At 36.4% G+C, this 21,541-nt stretch overlaps 2 protein-coding genes across 3 annotated transcripts; both read left to right on the forward strand.

The window, feature by feature from the left end:
* Positions 1-812: 812 nt before the first annotated feature.
* On the forward strand, positions 813-3,278 carry LOC111409065 (40S ribosomal protein S6). Its single transcript, XM_023038964.1, has 6 exons — positions 813-964; positions 1,090-1,154; positions 2,030-2,087; positions 2,185-2,293; positions 2,378-2,650; positions 2,796-3,278. Exons 1-6 carry the CDS (start codon positions 959-961, stop codon positions 3,032-3,034), a joined length of 750 nt encoding a protein of 249 aa, XP_022894732.1. The 5' UTR covers positions 813-958; the 3' UTR covers positions 3,035-3,278.
* A 3,367-nt stretch (positions 3,279-6,645) lies between these two features.
* On the forward strand, positions 6,646-20,859 carry LOC111409066 (polyadenylate-binding protein 2-like). 2 transcript variants are annotated; one of them, XM_023038966.1, is made up of 6 exons: positions 6,646-6,866; positions 7,162-7,252; positions 17,155-17,225; positions 19,731-19,922; positions 20,290-20,414; positions 20,500-20,859. In XM_023038966.1, the coding sequence occupies exons 1-6, from the start codon at positions 6,753-6,755 to the stop codon at positions 20,546-20,548; spliced, it is 642 nt and encodes a 213-aa protein (XP_022894734.1). In that variant the 5' UTR covers positions 6,646-6,752; the 3' UTR covers positions 20,549-20,859. The 2 variants fall into 2 exon arrangements, with proteins under 2 accessions (XP_022894734.1, XP_022894733.1); XM_023038965.1 differs by having other exon boundaries at positions 6,647-6,866; positions 7,162-7,264.
* Positions 20,860-21,541: the final 682 nt, after the last annotated feature.

Consider the following 21,541-nt stretch of genomic DNA (forward strand, 5'->3'; position numbering starts at 1 on the left):
ACAATCCGGCATTTCGATTACAAATCCACACAACAAATTCAATACAATATACATCACAAATTCAAAATACTTCATCCGTACACATTACCCATCGATTAAAATGAACATAGGTATGCTCGAAATAAGTGAACAATTGAAAAATATCAAAAACACCTTCTTCGTGGACTGTTTTGCGATCGAACTTTCAGATTTGTGTCTTTTAGAGGATGAATCCTTCTGCACTTCATCCACCTTCCTTTTATCTCTTCTTCCTGACTCGTGGATTCCAATTTTCTCCACACGTTTCTCACTCCTTGAACGAGTCATCCTTGAAATTTTAGAATACTGTGATTCAATTATGACCACTTCTTTTTGTGAAGGAACGTATAAAATATGTGACACGATAGTGGAAGAAGGTCGTCGGGGAATCGTCTGAGAACGAACAGGGATGAACGTCTGAATGTGGCTTGGATGAAAGACGATTTAATCGTAAAATATGGATATGTGAGGGACGTGGGTTTTATGAAAATGATGTGTAGGATGTTTTAATGAATATAGAGTTTCCAAAATTTGAAATACGTGACTTTAGGGAAGACAGTTATTAAATAATTTTAAAATAATTAATAAATAAAAAAATATGATTAGTGAAATATTAAACTTTCACTCTGATTTGGGAATTATGAATAGATAAACTATGATTTTATGTAATTTCCACTTTTAGTAATACATTAAATAGGACATCGACTTGAACCCGGCCCGTTTCTTGAAGTTATGATTCAAATAGCATGATGCACATTCCAGCCCAAAGGCAGATTGTGTTCTTTTAAACTTGAAACAAAACCCTGAATGGGCCGCACTCTGGACCACTATATATATATATTGTCTGAAGCAACGCTCGAAACCCTAGTTGCGAAAGAGAGGTTGAGAGCGTTACCAGTATTTTCTCTCGTATCTTCGCGGCCTCTGTGTTCTCTGCAACATGAAGGTCTCTCCCTCACCCAGACATACTCACACTCAGTTATACAATTAACACAATGTAATTTCGTTTGGAATCTTATTTGTTTCGGATAATTGCTAAATATTTTTTGTTTTTTGTTTTTGGGTTTTTAGTTCAACATCGCAAATCCGACAACCGGGTGCCAGAAGAAGCTCGAGATCGACGATGACCAGAAACTGTATGATTCCCGTGTTTATCTTCTATTGCCTTTTCTTTATTGTATTGCTTAAAGTAATTTCCATTTGTAACCCAATTTGTTTTAATTTAGATACTGTGAAGTATATTGTTAATCTATCGTATGTCATTGTTATAAATGTTGTTACTAACATATAGGTTTGTTTCTCTATGTATATAAATCTTAATGTTGTAGGTCTAATTTTAGGAAAGTGTTACACGTACATAGTGTCTATAGTTACACGTGGCACTGGATTCAACATTTAATTCAAATCTCACACTTGCACATCAACAACCAAATGATTCTCATATCACGGAGACTATTATTCTCAATAATTATGTACAAGTAGAGTTTTTCTTAATTTTATATTAGGTGAAATAGAGTTACAGAGCAATCAAAAATCAGAATTATGAAGAGAAATCCTCTTGAATCTGTAGTGGTTTTGTGTGCTTGTTTATTGCAGTATCTTTTAGGCCCTGTTCGATGGCCATTATTTGGCAACAACGAAGTGTTGAATACTCCATTGGTTACAAGTGGAGAAAAGTTTTGGGTGTACATATGAAATATTATATTGTGTGAATGTGTAGTTGAAAATGAGTATGTAGAAGAAAATGTTTTCAAATAAATTACATCAAACAGGCGCTTAGAAATGAATGCCTGTAAATCAAGATTATAAATTTTTAGTCTTGAGTATGATTGGAACCAAGTCTTGAGTAAACTGTTCATGCCAGCTTATTTATAACCCTTTTGGTTTGGATCCTTTTATCAAACATTCTTTTGTGTTATAATTTTTTCTTTGCGAGTTTTCCAATTCAAGTTGCTTGCACGAACCTTTATGAATTAGAATATGTACAGTTTCTCATTAATGATACTTGCAGCCGGGTATTCTGGGACAAGAGGATCTCACAGGAAGTAAGTGGAGATGCTTTGGGTGAGGTATGACACAGTAATTTTACTTTTTTTGTTCTGGTGTGGCTTTAACACAATGATGATGATATCCATATTAAGATGGAAATAACCAAATAATGTGCAGGAGTTCAAGGGCTATGTATTCAAGATTATGGGTGGTTGTGACAAACAAGGTTTCCCAATGAAGCAGGGAGTTTTGACTCCGGGTCGTGTTCGTCTTTTGCTGCATCGAGGTATGTGGAACGATGATTTAGTTTGCCCTATTTGATGGTTAAGTTAATGGATTTTTGTGTTTGAAGTAACATTTTTCTCAACAGGAACCCCTTGTTTCCGAGGGTACGGTAGGAGAAATGGAGAGCGTAGAAGGAAGTCTGTTCGTGGATGCATTGTTAGCCCTGATCTCTCCGTTCTAAACTTGGTTATTGTGAAAAAGGGTGATAATGATCTGCCTGGACTAACTGATGTTGAGAAACCAAGGATGAGAGGCCCAAAAAGGGCATCAAAGATCCGTAAACTCTTCAACCTTTCCAAGGAAGATGATGTTAGGAAATATGTCAACACATACCGTCGGACTTTCACAACCAAAAATGGTGAGTATAGATGCGGAGACGAGATTAAATTAGAAAGCTATTTTCTTACGGGATGTTATTATTGTTGGAATTTTGAATTTCAGTTGTATATTGTTATGGAATATTCACAATCTTATGTTAACCTGAAGCTATTATATGATCACAGGCAAGAATGTGAGCAAAGCTCCTAAGATTCAGAGGCTGGTGACTCCCTTGACCTTGCAGAGGAAGAGAGCCAGAATTTCCGATAAGAAGAAGAGGATTGCCAAGGCCAAGTCAGAAGCTGCTGAGTACCAAAAGCTTCTTGCTTCTAGATTGAAGGAACAGAGGGAGAAGCGTAGTGAGAGCTTGGCCAAGAAGAGATCTAGACTATCTGCAGCCTCTAAGCCGTCTATTGCTGCCTGAGTTTTCTATGAATGAATTTTTAATCTATCATTTTATCGGTAATTTTTGCTGTTCTTCAGATAAGGAGTTCGTAATTGTTATACTATTTGCTGCTTACAGAGATGCTGAGATTTTGTTTCATTGATGATGTCCGTTCACTCTATGATTAGGATGCTGTTTATTTCACTTGCAGACTGATACTGTATGGGTTTCTGTTGTTGAGTGGCGTTATTGAAGTTATAGTTGGATAATATTCCTGTCTTTATACAGTTGCTGTTAATAACTTTATTACCTGTCACTTGAGTTTATTCGTATTCTACTTGCACGCCTAACCTGTTGGGAAATACACACTAATAAAAAACTTGACCTGGCATTTATTTTGGAAATTGTTAGTGTGTTATTTTGAATGTCTTGCCTCTCAGAAAGATCGGACTTTACCAAATGAGGCTTAGCACTTGGCAGTAAAGTGAAACTTTAAGATGAAGTCAAGTTTGGTTGGAAACAAGGATTTTTTCCACATCTCTAATGCTCCTTTCTATGAACTGTTTTTTCCCTCTGTAGGTCTTTGGGGGCACTGCTATAGGTCAAATCCATTCCTGTCCTGTCCTACAATGGTAGACAAATACATTGGGCTGAAAATTTGAAAATTTTTGGAACCCAATTATCTAGCTAGCTACAACTCATCTCTGGAAAATCCATGGACCAACCCCATCATGTCCACCCTGTAGGAACTAAGAGATCACCCCAAGGGCGCCTTTGAGTTTCGTGCCATATGGTTATGATTATGTTAAATTTCACACCATTACTTAAAATTGGATCTCATTTTTATGACATTATAGCTTCAATAACTTATAATTTTACTTGGACAAGCACTTGAAATTGGTTGTTGTGAACATTGATTCTTCAAAAGCAAGGTTATAAAATGCGTAATAATGTGTTATACATAATCTTCAAATTTTCAAAAAAAGTATATTGTTCAAAATCATAAATACTGCAATTACTAGGTAATCAATGCCTACTGTTAGATTAGACACAAATATCAGCCTAAAATGTTAAATCTTGTCTAACTTCTTGTTGATTCCAATTTAATCTCATGTTGTTGAATTCAATTTAATCTCATCTTTTTCATTCAAGTCATCTTTTGTGTCATTCAATGCAAAATCATCTTTGTCTGACTTAATTATTTTTACTCAAGAAGTTCTTTCACCTCTTTTAGATGTTAAGATATCAATGTCAACATTCTTCTCAAAGTCACAATCATCGACAATCTAAAATTGCGCATTACTAGTAGTACTTGCTAGTAATTCTAGGGAAACATCGAAGAAGAATGAGGCTCAAACTCGATGTAGGTAATTTACAATTCTACGATTTTTTTCAATGTCAAAATCCTATTACTAAATATAATTTAGAGGCTCGGATAATTTGGACTATTTTGACGTTTATTGGGCTTAATTTAATTATTATTATTATTATTATTATTATTATTATTATTATTATTTTAAAGTTATAAAAATGGACTGAATTCTGCTAGACTAATGTTGACACAATTTCTAACACAATTGCTTGCGCATTTTTGATGTTTAATCTTGCATATGCGGTCAATGAAATGGGTTAACAGTATTATCACGCGCATACCTCATATACGAGGCGTTTTGAAAAAGTATAAAAAATATGTGAGGTCTATGTGAAATATATGTGAGTATTTTAGAACACCGTTTAAAAGATGTGTGAATTGTAACGACCTCATTAAATCTCTAGTTGTTAAATTGAAGCTTTGATTGTTGACTTGCCATGAAGCAAAATTTAATGGTGATTCTTGCTCGACGTGCTTGTGACACACCCACTCAAAGTCACCATTGCCTCGAGTGGAGCAATGCAAGAGGCAAAACTATTCACTTCGGTTCTTTCTCTACCTTTTTAGCATAGTTAACACGATTTTTCCACTTTAAAAAGCATCCAAGATATCCTTATTTGTGTTATTATAATTTGAAAAAAAATTACAATTTAAGTAGTAGATGATTTTCTAATCATCATACCTCGCGAGCAGATTAAGAATTCGCAGTGACAAAGTGTAGTCAACAAGATGCTAGGCTTCGATGCAAGAAAATACGCACGCATTGTGAGAGGCGGCAAGGAAAAGAAAGCTAATAAGCAACAGTGCCACCAATCTCTCCAATGTTTCTCCATATCAGGATTATAATTATTTCCTTCTTGCGGATATTTGGATAAATATGTATTAATACCAAAATTTGCCCAAAAATCAATAAATACTTCATATTTTCACTTTCTTTAATAAAAAAAAAAGAAAAAGAAAAAGAAAAAAAGAAGAAGGTTGAACCCCAACTTTTAGGGCCCCACCACCCCTAGAACTTTATGAGGGAGGTAAATCACGGGATGTGCCCCAACAGGTCAGGGAACAAGAGCTGTCTGTACACTGCGCTTACAAGCAGTCCAATTCCATGTCTCAAGAATTGAACCCCCACACTGCGGCTGCTAGTAAGGCGTGAGATAACCTCACTTCTATCCTTTGCACCACTAGGATATGCCCCGAGACTTATATTTTCACTTTCTCATTCTTATCAGGGCTTGTCCTAGACTAGTAACTATAATCTTTTTCCAGTTGAAGATATATGATTTCCATTAGTGTGATCCCCTCTTGGGACAAGGTTTTACTTAATACGGCATTATCCACATTTGTTCATTTCAAGGTTTTCACTTATTTCTTCACTTTTAAATAGCACTAAAACTTCTAAAATCTTCGTTGATTGTCGCACGTGTTCTCAACATTTTTTTTTTAATATTTAACTACAACATTATGTTAGTAACAATATTTGTGATGATAGTTTTAGTCCAAAATTTCCGTTAAGAGAATGTTAAAAATTTATCCGTCACTCATATTTTAAATAAAAAATACCAAACTTTCACACGACATTTGTTGCTACTTGCAATGCAAGTTAATAAAATATTTACACAATTTTATTTTATTTTTAACTAAAAACGAAAGATTAAAGATAAGGATGCGACAGAAAAATAGAGACATAAATGGAATACTTTTATTACAATTAAAAATAGGGGAATAAATGATGGTGGCAATATAATCAACCTAGACGTAAAGAAGATTAACAAAAATACCATTAAATCCAAAAGGATTTGCATAGAAATAATCAAAGTTTGTGGATCTAAATCTCAAAATAAAATTGATGAGAACTCAATTGTGAGATGTGGTAAAGTTTGAGGACTATATTCTTAAACAGTGATTTGACATAATTTCAATTACACATTTTCAATAAAATAATATTATAAGCAAATCCAAAACATTTCTTTATTTTTTAACCACACATTTCCCATCAATACACTATTTAAAAATACATTCTAAGAAAAATAATGTAGCTCAAATAAGTGCTAAATATGTAATTTTCTGCATTTATTTTAAATTTATATATATGTATTTAATACATATTTGGTAGTAATTTTTCAAATAAAAAATTAATTTTTTAATCGTTATTTCAATTGACATTTTTTGACATATTTATACACAGTGGAACCCACTTTTTCTAATCGAAAAATCAATTCTCATAATTATTCTCGGACTAGCCTTAATAAAGTCGCCTGAGGGAATATACTGGGCCACAGTATCGTGAAAAATATAGCCCAAATGCAATTTACCTAATTTTCACGTGATATGTCCATAAACAGTGAGTGACACACCGGAATCGAATTTCTGCAAAAGAAGACAGAGATGGAGGAGGAGGAGCACGAGGTGTACGGAGGAGAAATACCTGACGAAGTCGAGGATATCGACCCCCACAATGCCGATGTCGAGATGTCCACCGCCGATGACGACGCTGTCAAGGTACTCTCAATTGTGTTTGTATGTGTGCGCGCCCGCTCGCACTTGTGGGTGAGAGGATGGGTGGTTGGATGCCTATTTTATTTGATCATTTGGGTCTGAATGGATTTGGGAATTTATAGGAATTGGATTAGTAAATGTTTGTGTGTGTTAGAGTTGCCTATTGAACCTGATTATTTTGGTCCGTGTGAATTTGGGAATTTGTATGAACTGGATGAGTGTATATATGAGTGTATGTGTGGGTATGTGCCTGTGTGAATTGGATTAATTAGGTCTGAGTGGATGTGGGAATTTGTAGGAATTGGATGAGATGAAGAAGCGATTGAAGGAAATGGAAGAGGAAGCTGCTGCTCTTCGTGAAATGCAAGCTAAAGTTGAAAAGGAGATGGGTACTGTTCAAGGTCTTTTCCTCTTCATTTGCAATTTTCTAATTCTGTTTTTAACTTAAAATCTTGTTCTAAGGTTTCTAATTATAATGAGTGAGAGCATTATTTATATGATGGATATGGTTGCATTTTCATTTTTTAAATTTTATTTTTAATCTTGGCGGAGCTTTTTTTGCCTAGAAAGTGTTTTCAAATTTCAACAGATAAAGAAAATAGGAATTTGTAAAGATCTGGAGTAAAACAAATACAAGTGCACATATTGTATGTAGAAATAAATCAACTGCAAGAATGTCTGACTCTGTAATGGATGGTGGATCTCTTTATCATTTTTATTTAACCAAAATATATATGTCCAAGCCTGTTTTTCTGTAATTGAAGGCATATGTTAAATCTATTATTATTATTATCATTTCTATCGGTTCTTCAGATGCTATTGTTGTTATATTTGGATATTGTGTACTTGGAATTTGGAAGCCAAATACCTGCTTGATTAATGATCTGTTATTAGGAAACCGAGCAATAATAGGGGTCTCTTTCTTGGATTTCAGAATTTCCATTTTTCTATTTGGCCCTGGCCCACACTCTGCTCATACTTTTTTTGTGCTACAGGTTCATGCTACCAAGGTGGTAGGTTCAATTTTTGGAGACGCGACCTTGGTAGCATGAACCTGTGTGCTTAAAAAGCGGGAGCAGAGTGTGGGTCAGGGCCGAATAAACAAATGACTTCCAACCAAAAAAAAGAAAAGAAAAGAAGTTTTGGACCGTGAAACTGTAACTAAAAGCTTATTTCACATATTGTATGTAGAAATAAATCAACTGCAAGAATGTCTGACTCTGTAATGGATGGTGGATCTCTTTATCATTTTTATTTAACCAAAATATATATGTCCAAGCCTGTTTTTCTGTAATTGAAGGCATATGTTAAATCTATTATTATTATTATCATTTCTATCGGTTCTTCAGATGCTATTGTTGTTATATTTGGATATTGTGTACTTGGAATTTGGAAGCCAAATACCTGCTTGATTAATGATCTGTTATTAGGAAACCGAGCAATAATAGGGGTCTCTTTCTTGGATTTCAGAATTTCCATTTTTCTATTTGGCCCTGGCCCACACTCTGCTCATACTTTTTTTGTGCTACAGGTTCATGCTACCAAGGTGGTAGGTTCAATTTCTGGAGACGCGACCTTGGTAGCATGAACCTGTGTGCATAAAAAGCGGGAGCAGAGTGTGGGTTAGGGCCGAATAAACAAATGACTTCCAACCAAAAAAAAGAAAAGAAAAGAAGTTTTGGACCGTGAAACTGTAACTAAAAGCTTATTTGCATACTTTTTATACCTGAACCATCTCTGATAATAACTTTAGATGGTTGTGAGATTTTTTCTTAGCATGTCAAAGCTGGTAAACTACGAATTCATCATTTAAAGAGAGATGTAGGGCTAGCATGTGAAAAGCTGATCAATACCCTCCAACAAAGTTAACAAAAAAAAAAAGCGACTTACAGCGTTACCAAAAATTCATTTTTTTTGGTTACTTTACATGCGAAAAAGATCAAAATAAATTTTTTTAATAAATAATAACTGCGGCATTCATAAATTTAAAATAAACATAGTGATTGTGTTTGGAAAATAACAATAAACATGTCTTAAAATAAATAAACAAATAATTATGAAGACAGAAAAATTTATTTTCTGTTCCTACGATCCTTTTGGCAGCCCGCATTATTGCCTTTCCACAAATCCAATCGACTTGTTCTAACTTGTAAAATGTAATGTAAGAGTGAGTATTTAAAAATACCCAGTAAAATACGTGCAGTTTTCATATACAAATATATAACAATAAAAATTACACTTCATACCATCTATGTAGTACGGACACTCTAACTAGCGTAGCGTGTTCGTATCCGACACGTGTTGATACCGACACCCTTTGGACACTCTACAATAATCATTTTCCTTTTTTAATATAGCTATTATATATTTTTAACTCAAAGTTATTAGTAAATAACAAATAAGTACTCATATTTAAAAGATTTTAACAAAAAAAATCAATAATAAGTATAAAACTAAATTTAAATTATATAAATGAAGAATTTAATGAACGTGTCAACGAAGTGTCGTGTCGGTACTTTTTTGAAAAATCTCGAGTCATCCGTGTCGGTGCATCATAATGATACCACTTTGATCTTATGGAGTATATCGATGACCAAGCGACACATCCATTTTAGGTCCTCTTATAATCCCGTAAGATTTCATATCTCTTAAAAAACGAATGTCTACTGGCAATCCATGTATAATTAATTGAATATAAAAGCATAAGAAAACAAAACACTTGCACATAAAGTATCTTACCTCGTTATTTAAATAAATAAAAAAAGTATTTGAATGCACGTTCCAAAATTCCTTCCTCTACTCTGGTGAAAGATTATTGACTGTGATAGTTGATGCAAGAAACTTTCTAATTTCAATCTCTCTCTCTCTCTCTATCGTATGTGTGATAAGAATTGGTGTGTGTAAAATTTTTCATTATGCCGATATATATAGGTGTAGGCTAGAGTAGATAAACCAAAAATTTGATTTCAATGTCCATTCAAAATGTATTTTATTATTATCTTATTCAACTACAAGGAGTCTACTATCTCTATCCAACTGTATATGTGTGTATAGTGTATAACTTATCCCACTTTTGTAGCATTCCTAAAAGGTGAAAAGACTTCTCAAATTTATGAATTTTCTCAATGCTAAAACCAAGGCACAGCGCACACATGATCAATGATTCTTACACCCTTTTTTTTTTTTTTTTGAAAGAGAAAAAATGAATTGAATTATATTATAACTTATATAAAATTCTATTTTTCCTCTTTTCTTTAAATTGGGTCTAACTTAATTTGTTTTTATCCAAAATGACTTTTTCTCGAGTCAAAGACTTCTAATTAGACCTACAAAATGAGTTCAATATCGATATACTAGATCTCTATCTATCAAAATCTAATTATTTGGCCAAAAAAATAATAAATATAAAACTAAAGTTAAAGTATTCCACTTTAGTCCCTAAATTTTCGAAATATAAAAAATATAGCATATGAAATAAAATAATTTAATTTTTTTTTTCGGGGCTCTACACCACCACCTTCTCTAAATTTCTCATGTAGGAAGTTTTCATATAATATTCCTATCACAAACCATTCAAAAGGGAAACTGAAGATGATGGTCTTTCTGTCCGTCTCTCTCATTATGAGCGTGCCTGCGTAAATAAGTGTGTGAGAGGTAGATGGGAGGCTATCGAAAGGATTTTGCAACCGAACAGCCTATAGAAGGACATAATATAGGATAAGCAGCAATACATAGCAACAATTAGCAGTAGTCAACATAAGAATTAGAACTCAGGTACTTCCAAAGTTTTATTCTTTTATGGGAAAAAAGGGTATAGAGGCAAATATTGTCTGTAGATGATCAAAAAGGGGAACAATTTTGGGTAGATTACCTGTGCGTCGGAGTAAAAGAAACAGAATTGAAGGCATCTCCATGGAAAATTGCTATATACTCATCAGCAAGCTAATTTTAGAAGTAGAAACGAGAAACAGAGATTGATGTGCCTAAAATAGCCATAATGACCGAGTGGGTTAGGTGCCTTAGGAAATTGATAGGAAGGGATCTGTGAAAGATAAATTGATGCTTAATGAAGACAATACTGGGAAATGTGATTGAATTCGAAATGATGATTACAATCGGTTGTTATTGAAAGAAGAAAAAAATTACAAGATATATGAGCTATTCAAGAGGCTCATTCTCTCCTCAGGTTTGCTAGATTCTTCTTGCTTTATTATGGCTCCTTCCTTGCCTTTTATAGTAGTTGGTATTCTTCTAGAATTCCCTCTAACGGTCTGCACATGCTGTTGGTTGCAATCATATGAAGCTCACGTAATTGCCCTCTTGCTGCACTGATTTCTTTCCTTTACTGCTGGTGCTTTGCTTCACCCGATCACGTCTTATGTATGTCACTTTAATTGGTAGCCTATCATTACCCCCCTTCGAGTCTCACCTTGTCGCCAAGGTGAAAGGAGGGGAACTGTTGATTAATTAAATCATAAAGTTCCCATATTGCTTCTAAGGGAGGCATACCCTTCCATTGAATCAAAACGTCATGGCCACGAAGGTTGCCTGTTGTCCCTAGTCTGACTCCTAATACTGCCTCGGGCTCTACTAGCATTTCCAACTCCTCACTGAGTTGTACAGGTAATTCCTCAACTGTTTGGAGCGTCCCCACAGCTTTTCTTAACTAGGACACGCGGAACACCGAGTGAATGTGGGTTATGGGAGGCAAATTAAGGCGGTATGCCACTTTCCCTACTTTCTATGTCACCGTGTAATGCCCATAAAACCTTGGAGCCAGCTTCTCATTCGGACGGGTGGCCAAGGATTTTCTTCTATACGGCCTTATCTTCAGGAGGACCGGGTGTCACCAACCTCAAAACATACTTTGCGCCGTTTAGCGTTAGCACGGTGTTTCATTCTAGATTGCGCTCTGAGTAATTGCTTCTTCAATTTCTTTAAGATTAGGTCTCTTTCCGACAACTGCTATTCTACAACTGAGACTATAGTTGACCCCTTTACAAATCGTATCAACGGTGGTGGCTCTCTTCCATAAACAATCTGGAATGGGGTGGTTCTAGAGGAGACATGATAAGATGTATTATACCATAGTTCAGCCCATGGCAACCAACTGTACCAAGCTCTGGGTTTGTTTGAAGCAAAACATCGCAAGTATGTTTCCAACGTGCGATTAACCACTTCTGATTGCCCATCGGATTGAGGGTGGTATGTGGTGCTCCTATTAATTTTGGTGCCCTCTAGGTAAAATATTTCTTCCCAGAACTTGCTCATAAATACCTTATCAAGGTTAGATACTATGGATTTTGGCACCCCATGTAAACGAACCACCTCCTTAATGAATAAGGTTGCCACTGTACTAGCTGTGAAAGGGTGCTTTAAACCTACGAAATGTGCATACTTGCTTAGTCGGTCCACTACGACCAAGATTGTTTCCATACTTGCAGATTTAGGCAACCCCTCGATGAAGTCCATGGCAATTTCTTCCCACACTTGGTCAGTTATAGGTAGCCGTTGCAAGAGACCTGCTGGAGACAAGGCTAAGTATTTATTTTGCTGGCATACCGAACACTGGTTGATGTAATGTTGGATGTCATTTCTTATCCCTTTCCAGAACACGTTGGCTGCTGAGTGCCTATATGTTTTAAGTGCCCTGGAGTGCCCTCCAATGCTCCCATCATTGCCTTCTTGTAACAGTAGAGGCACCAAGGCAGTTTTTCTTGGTATCGCCAGTAGCCCCTTGTATCGTAACTGCCCATGCGACAAGGAATACCCGAATTGTGATAGTCGGTTTGCCTCTAGATCATCCATGATTTTCCCCAGGCTTTCATCCGCCCCCACTTCTTTTATTAGCCTTTCCAACGATAGCACCTTCAGAACTGTTATCGCCATTAATTCAACCGCTGGATTTATCCTTTGACAACGCATCAGCTGCCTGTTCTCGAGCCTCGACCGATAATGTATGTCAAAGTGATAGCCTATCAGCTTAACCAACCACTTTTGATAGTCAGGATTAACCACCTTTGCTCCAACAGAAACTTCAAGCTTTTCTGATCTGTCTAGACTATAAATTTCTGTTCCAAGAGATAATGCCTCTATTTTTGAATCGCAAAGACGATGGCCATTAACTCCCTTTCATACACTAACTTGCTACGGCTATGTGGGTTTAAGGCATGGCTGAAATAAGCTACGGGACGCTGCTCCTACATTAAAATTGCCCCAAGTCCATGCCCTGAAGCATCAGTCTCCACAGTGAATTGTTTGCAAAAATCTGGTAGGGCTAACACTGTAACCGAAACCATAGCCTCCTTTAATTTTTGGAATAAGCCTCGGCTATTTTGTCCCAATAAAAGTTGTCTTTCCTCAACCTTTCGGTTACAAGCCAAGCTAGTTGTCCATATCCCTTCAAGAACCTTCGATAGTATCCGGTTAAACCTAAAAATCCACGGAGGTCTCTGAGATCTCGGGGGCTAGGCCAGTCACACATTGCCTTAATTAATGTCTGATCCGTTGCTACTCCTTTCTTTGATATAATGTGCCCCAAGCATTTGATTTCCGTCTGCCCGAACTGACATTTCTTTTTGTTGGCATATAATTGATGTTAGCCAGCAAGGTTAACACACATTTAAGATGCTCATAATGCTCCTCCATATTGCGGTTGTAGACCAGAATGTCATAAAAAAACACCAAGACAAACAGCCTTAACCGTGGTTTAAAGAACTCATTTATAAGTGATTGAAAAGTGGCTGGGGCGTTGGTCAGTCTGAATGACATGACAAGGAACTCATAGTGCCCTTCATGAGTTCGAAATGCTGTTTTCGGAATATCTCCCTCCATGACCCGAATTTGATGATACTCGACCTTCAAGTCCAGTTTGGAGAAAACTGTTGCTCCTGCAATTCATCAATGAGTTCCTTAATAACTAGAATCGTGAATTTATCCGATACTGTTACCCGATTTAATGCCTGGTGGTCTACACAAAAGTGCCAACTCTCGTCTTTTTTCTTGACTAATAATACTGGACTGGAGAAGGGGCTTGTGCTTGGCCAATAATACCCACAACTAACATCTTTGAACTAATCTTTCTATCTCATTTTTCTGCACATACGGGTAGCGATAGGGCCTTACGTTTACTGGTGCTACCCTTGGCTACAACACTATAGCGTGATACCAACTACAATTCGGAGGCAATCCTTGGGGTTCTTCAAACACCCCGGAGAATTCTGCGAGCACTCCCTCAAGTGCCATTGGTGTCCCCACTTGTAACTTCTCAGCAGTGATGCTTCCTAGCTCCAGCAACATTTCCTCTCCATTTTCTTTAAACGCCTTAATCATCGATTTCATAGAGACCAAGGTTTTGCTCAGGGGTCACCACGCAGGGTGACGGATGTGCCTCCCAACTTGAATTTCATTGTTAGCTCCTTCCAGTTCACCTGTGTACCGCCCAATGTAGCTAATCATTTCATGCCTAGGATCACATTCGAACTGCCCAATTCAATTGGTAAGAAGTCTTCAACAACCTCAATGTTTTGAAGCGATAACACCACCTGCTTACACACTCCCGCCTCTTGAGCGGCGAGGCCCCATCCCCATGATTACTCCATAGACGGTAGTGGCGGTTCTAAGGAGCCCCAACTTCTGCATCAACTCTGTCGAAATGAAGTTATCGGCAGCCCCGCAATCAATTAAAATCACTACCTATTGCCCCTCAATTTTGCATCTGACCTTCATTATACCAGGTGGGGTCAACCCCACCACCGAGTTCATGGATAGTTCTACCATTTCCCCCAACTCAGCCGCCTCTTTGTCCACGTTTTCTTCACCCACAGTCAACTTATCTTCTATGATTTCCTGACCTTCTTTGTCTTGGATTATCAATACTTGCAACTCTTTATTTTTGCATCTATGCCCAACTGTGTACTACTCGTCACAACGGAAACACAGTCCCTTCTCTTTTTTAAGCTGCAGCTCGGCTTCACTTAGTCGCTTGAAAGATGGATGCGTGGGTTGAGAGGCCTTATTAGTGGAGACCACCGTGGAGCCCATGGATGGAGGCGATCTGGGGAAAGAATGCGATGGGGAGCTTTCAAATGGGGCGTGTAGATAATTATGGGTCTTATCTCTATTTGGGCCGAATCCTCCTTGGGCCATTTTAATAGCCTGATTTCTTTCTTCTATGCCTTGGCCCCATCCATCATTTGGCCGAAGCCTTTGGGCCGCACCTCAGCCCGTATTTTTGGTCTCGGTCCATTAATGAAATTTCCTTCCAGAATCGCCTCAGACATCGCGTCGAGAGGTGCTTCTAGCGTCTCGAAACATCGCCGGTAGTCTCGAACGGAACACTCTTGTTGGAGTTCCAGAAACTTCTCCTCCAGGGTACCTTCCTAAGAAAGTTGGAACCTCTCTAACATCAATAGCTTAAGCTCCTCCCAATTCTGAAATTTTCGCCTCTTCCTCTCCTATTGGAACCATGCTAGGGCCTCCCCTTCTAAACATACTGTCGTGGCCTCCATTTTTTTCTCCTCCCCCAACTGATTAATGGAGAAATACCTTCTGCCCTAAAGATCCACCCATCCGGTTTCCTAATTCGATACTCCGATCTCCACATTCCACCCGCACCGCCTGTTCCCTCCACACCTCGACAGATCTCAGTCAGCTCAGTCCTAATTTCTGAAATGGGGGTCATATCTGGTGCATGTGCCTCTTCGCCCATCTTCCCCTTCTGTCCTCTCTCTTGCTTCTCCCATTGGTTCATTATCCAATTGAACTTCTCCATCATAGCTGACATTTATCCCCGCAAATCCGATCTCAAGGAGTCGAGACCAGTTTGTAACCCTTGATTTAGTTATTCCATTTGTCCCTCAATAACTCCCATGCGGTTGGCTAGCGTAATTTCCAGGAAGGTTCTCTGATACCAAAATGATAGGAAGGGATCTGTGAAAGATAAATTGATGCTTAATGAAGACAATACTGGGAAATGTGATTGAATTCGAAATGATGATTACAATCAGCAGTTACTGAAAGAAGAAAAAAAATTACAAGAGATATGAGCTATTCGAGAGGCTCATTCTCTCCTCGGGTTTGCTAGATTCTTCCTGCTTTATTATGGCTCCTTCCTTGCCTTTTATAGTAGTTGGTATTCTTCTAGAATTTCCCTCTAACGGTCTGGACATGTTGTTGGTTGCAATCATATGAAGCTCACGTGATTTCCCTCTTGCTGCACTGATTTATTTCCTTTATTGCCGGTGCCTTGCTTCCACTGGCGGATCCAGCGGCGAGCCCCCGCGGTTGCACGTGCTGGATCCGCCGGGAGCAATTTTTTTTTTGGTTCAGAATAGACAAATATTTAGGATATATTTCTGGTAAGCCATTTTTATTACAGCATTCCCTTCTAGCCAAGTTGGTAAGCACTTGCATGCCTTTTTTGGATGTCCCGGGTTCGAAACTTGTAACAACCAATTTATTGTATAATTTTTTAGTTATACAATTTTAACCAAAAACTAGTGTGATAAGGAAAGCCTGAAGGGAATTGAACCTGTGTGCTCCTTCTAGGAATATAGACAACTTGACCACTATGACAGTTGGGAAGTTGTGCTGTTAAAATTAACAAAAAAATATGTTAGATTTTACCGGGTTTAATGTAATTGTAAAAATTCAAACATGCTCTTCCTTTGAATTATACAAAGCAACAATATCATTTGGTGAGTACAATTTATTCTTATAATAAAATTATATATGTTCAACTTCAACAAAATAATTATTTTATTTAAATTTTAAGCCTTATTCGATTCCCATTTAGTTCAGAATACATTTTTTTCTTTTATTTTCGATCAAACATTCTTTAATAAAATAATGTTATACGCAAATTCAAATTTTTTATTTTTATTTTTAACTACACATTCTCTATCAAATCACTACTCCAAAATACATTTTTTTTTAAAAAAAAAATGACATCAAATGAGCTCTTAATATTTTATTGCGATCGACGGTCCACGGTCGACGATCAACGGTCACCCGTGCTGGCTCAACATCCTGGATTCGCCACTGCTTGCTTCACCTGATCACATCTTACGTATGTCACTTTAATTGGTAGCCTATCAGAAAGTAAATGACATGAGAAAGAGAGATCACAAGCAATTGTTCTATGATTGTTGTCACATGATATGCAATAGTCAGTGCCTTGTTTGTAATCAATATCGATAGGCAATGATTAAGTTGCTCTTTTGTTATCTTCCTTCATTCTGCTTCACCTTTTCTGTTGATTCTACAGTTAAATTGTTTTGGTCTTTTGCAGATCCTGCTGGTGCTGCTTCTTCACAGGCAAACAAGGAGGAGGTTGATTCACGATCCATTTTTGTTGGCAATGTAAGAATCAAGTGTTACATTCTCTTTGATGATCTTCAGTCATCTTTAGTGACTGTCTTTTCAGGTGCTTTAAATGATTTAGCATCTTCTTTTCTTTCTTTCTTTCTTTCTTTCATTTTTTTTTTCTTTTTTTCCTTTTTCATTTCTGATTTTTTGTATGTATTAATTTTTCAGATATTTTAAATAAAATAGAAAAAGTTCTAAATGAATCAAGTTATCATATGGATCTTTATTGATTTGAAATTTAAACATTGGTTTTCTGCAATAATTTTTCTCGTCATTAATACAGTAATTTGTTAAAATCATTTAGTGCAAAATCTATTTGGGTAGGCAGGAGGCTTGTGTATAGGAGGATCTAGTCAGATTGGAGATGATACTTGGGCTGCTTGGTTTTTTTATGAATTCTGTTTTTGGGCCTGCATTTGAAATTGCTAAGTTTGTGTCCTCTTGTCATTTCAGTATTGATGCATCCTAAATTCTTGTAAATTGTACTTCAAGTTATTTCTCCTTTTTATTATATTGTTTCAGAACCTGCATTTTCCTCAAAATTATATATATATTTTTGTTGGATTTGGACACTTTGCAGAAGTCACAGGTTTGACACGTCTCACTATTATCGCAGGGTCATTTTATACCTGAATAGCACTGGAATTGACCCTGTATATTGATGGTGAAAGGATATGCCTTTAAGTAGGCTGGTTGTTTAGCTAGGTTGTTTAAACCTGCCTTTCTACAAAGAGAGGAGAAAAATAATTGAAAGGGAAGAAAAAAGATGAAAAGAGAAATGGACATAAAAAATGAGAGGAAATTTTTTTTGTCAAGTACCCATGCAAAAATATAAAAGAAAAAGGTATTTTTCGCAGAAGGAAAAGAAAAAAGGGCAAAAATAAAAAAAGAAAGAAAGAAATGTATATGCTAAATGGGGACATGGGTTGATTGAAAAAGGTTTGAAAATCTATATCGGCACAGAGCTAGTTTCTGCATTTCTTAACACCAAACATTTTGTGAGTGGTTGAAACTATCTAGTTATAGTATGAGGTAAAATTCCACATGATGAACAAGAGTACCAAATTCTTGTGCATTTGAAGAGGCTAGTCATTGCCATGCCAATCCTGTGCCAGAGTTATTGCCAATGGATGGTGGACGCTAATGCCTCAAATTTGATTTGTTATTGAACCTTACGCGGTGAGGTGTCATTACATCGATGCTACCTTATTTTATTTGTTTCTTTTTGTTCAGACTGTCAAAGAACCATTCAAGAAATGCTCTACAACCCCTTTATAATAAAATTACCATGCTTTTGTTATTCTGAATCCATTTCTACTAACAGTGTGGTTCTGATATTCCTTTTCGGGATTTATTTACAGAATACATCTATTTTAAAAATATCCGCTTACCTGACTCTAGCGAAATCCTTGTACGATGTTTCATTCTCGCTTGTATTAAGCCATTTATAATTGCAAGTGATGACTCAAGTGTCAACTCTTTACTTGCCAGAAAATAAAAAGTGAAATAAAAAATCTCTATGTTAAACCACCTTGTTTGAGGCTTAAGCGGTTAGAGGCTGGGCAAATTTATTAGTTACATTTTTATCTTAATTACACCTCTGCGCTTGCAGACTGAACTCATTTTTCTGATTAAAAGATCTGCCATGTGGAATTTTCTTTAATAGATGGCACTGAGACTTGAAGTTAGGACTTTGACCTGCTATGATACTATGTTAAAACCACTTCTTAAGCGAGTAGAGAGAAGAAATTATTTGTATTATATCTTAAATAGTATGCAATAATTTTTCTCGTAGATAGAATTTAAAACCAAAATCAGTATTGGAGTATCCATTAGATTATTTCAAAACTTTGATACGAACGATTCTGATTTGATGAATATGAAAAGCAAAACATGAATTTCAAGTACTTTTGTATTTGGTTTTGCTATGATAATTTTAAATAGGCACGAGACTGTAGTATTAAGAGATTGTCTACAATAAGGTGAATCCTGGGCAGGGGGTCAAACCTCCCTCCTCTTAGGGATTGTATGAAGAAGAAGGAATTATAATCTTAGATGTAGGATTGCTCCTTGAATGTCTTGTGACAGTAGAATTTGCTACTAAACACTCTTGCTCTTCATTTACATATGCAATGTGGCACACAATGATAAGCTCATTTCTGTGAGACATTAGAATTAATTGAGTAAATGAATAATGCCTAGTTCGGAATTGACATACTGGGGTGGAAAAAGAGGTTTTTAATTGTATTAATGTGGGAGAAACAGAAACGTGAAGCCTGTCAGAGTAATTAATTCTGTCGGCCAATATACTTCTATTGATGGTAGAAAAACTGCATAATGATGATATGATTGCTTGTTCTGTTCTTGCTTTTAACACGTGAGTTGTGCATATGAACTAGTGTTGTCTTCTGATGCTGTTTGGATCATATAGAATGAGATAAATGTGTAAAATTAGTTGGAAACAGATCTTTCAATCAGTTTGCCATTCATTGATTTCAGGTTGATTATGCATGTACCCCTGAGGAAGTTCAGCAGCATTTCCAGTCATGCGGAACAGTGAATCGTGTGACCATTTTGACTGATAAGTTTGGGCAGCCCAAAGGATTTGCGTACGTGGAATTTCTTGAACAAGAAGCTATTCAAGAGGCTATCCAGCTGAATGAATCTGAATTGCATGGACGTCAATTGAAGGTACATGTGTTACATGCGAGAGAGAGCTCTTAGTGCATTGTTACTAGTCCTACATCATCCTTGCTAGCAAGCAAATGAATCTCAGTGCACGTTTGGCAAATCTTAAATTATGTTTAAACTTGTTAAATAAACTCTTTATTCATGCATTTTATGTACCCACTATTTATTATTGTGTGGGATCCATCACTTAAATTATAATTTAAGCACCCCCAAACACGCATTTAAAATGTAACAAAGTTTATCTGCAAATTAACATGAATAATTTCGGGTCTTTAGGCAAGAATAAAGAAAATCTCTAGATGATGATTTTTTGGTGGCAGGACATTTGCCTGTTTGACTTGTAACTTCTCAATATACACATTTACAGGTTATGGCAAAAAGGACAAATCTTCCTGGAATGAAACAATATCGTGGAAGGCGCTTCAATCCTTACCTTGGATATAGGAGGAGGCCATACGTACCCCCATATTTCTATTCCCCATATGGTTACGGGTGAGTTTCTAACCATTATTTACCTTAACATCTTAAGTGTAATTCCAATAAAAACAAGTGAAAATAATGTTTCTGCATGTTACAGGAAGGTTCCAAGGTTTAGGAGGCCAATGCGCTACATGCCTTACTACTGAAAGATTCCACATTTCAGAAAATGAACACTCTCTTTATCTTCATGACGGTTTATGCAGTTGTTAGTAGCTGCAGAGGTATTTTACCTAGGCAGTCTTTATAGTCTTGCTATCATATTCCTATGATGTATGAGCTCTTTGGTATAAAGTTTTTGTTTGCATGGCACTGGTGAAAGTTCTCTCTTCATGTATTTTCTGATTTCCAGATGACTGTTCATTACAATTCTGATGAGGAAATGATGTTAGTTAACATCAATAATTTGTCGACAGGTTAATATGTTTATTATCATATGCTTAAGAGGTAGGTTTATATATACTTTTTCTTGAGACGGGCAATTTATTACGTGTAGTAATTGAAATAACTCATTTGTGTGAAATTGGGAACTTCAATAACTGGCTTGGGATACTTTTAAAGGATTATCTATTTAGTTCGAATAAGCCCTTTACTAATAATAACAAAAGCTTAAAGATTACTTATTGTGTAACCATATCTAACAAGAAACTAACTAATGCGGGTGACTTATTTAGGAGTCTATGTTCCGAGCTAGCTCTATATTCATAGGCGCCTCGTTTGGCAGGCTTTGAAAAAGTCTAAAGTAGGTTATTCTAATCAATGAGCCGAGCCGAGCCGAGTCGAATTAGACTAGCTAAAATGAGTTTTGACATTTTCGACATAAAGCGGATGTGATAAATAAGCCCTTGTTTGAGTCTTATTTTTTTTAAAATTCATTTTTCAAAACTTATTTTCATTCATATATTTTCCAATAAAACAATAAGGTAGTGTTTGATTGGCACAATTCCTTCCACCCAAAATGTAGTGTTTGATTCACAAGATTTTTCATGGAATTGGTTTCTAGCTTTTATTGGAAGTTGTGTTATTCCTTGATTTGGTGGAATTCCAATTCTCATCATATATGGTGAGAATTGGAATTCCCGGCTATTGTAGTAATTTTTTTTTTTTGGGTTTTAGGCAATGAAAACCAATTCTAAGAATTA

This window comes from Olea europaea, chromosome 14, assembly GCF_002742605.1.
Source record: "Olea europaea var. sylvestris chromosome 14, O_europaea_v1, whole genome shotgun sequence".
NCBI lineage: Eukaryota > Viridiplantae > Streptophyta > Magnoliopsida > Lamiales > Oleaceae > Olea > Olea europaea.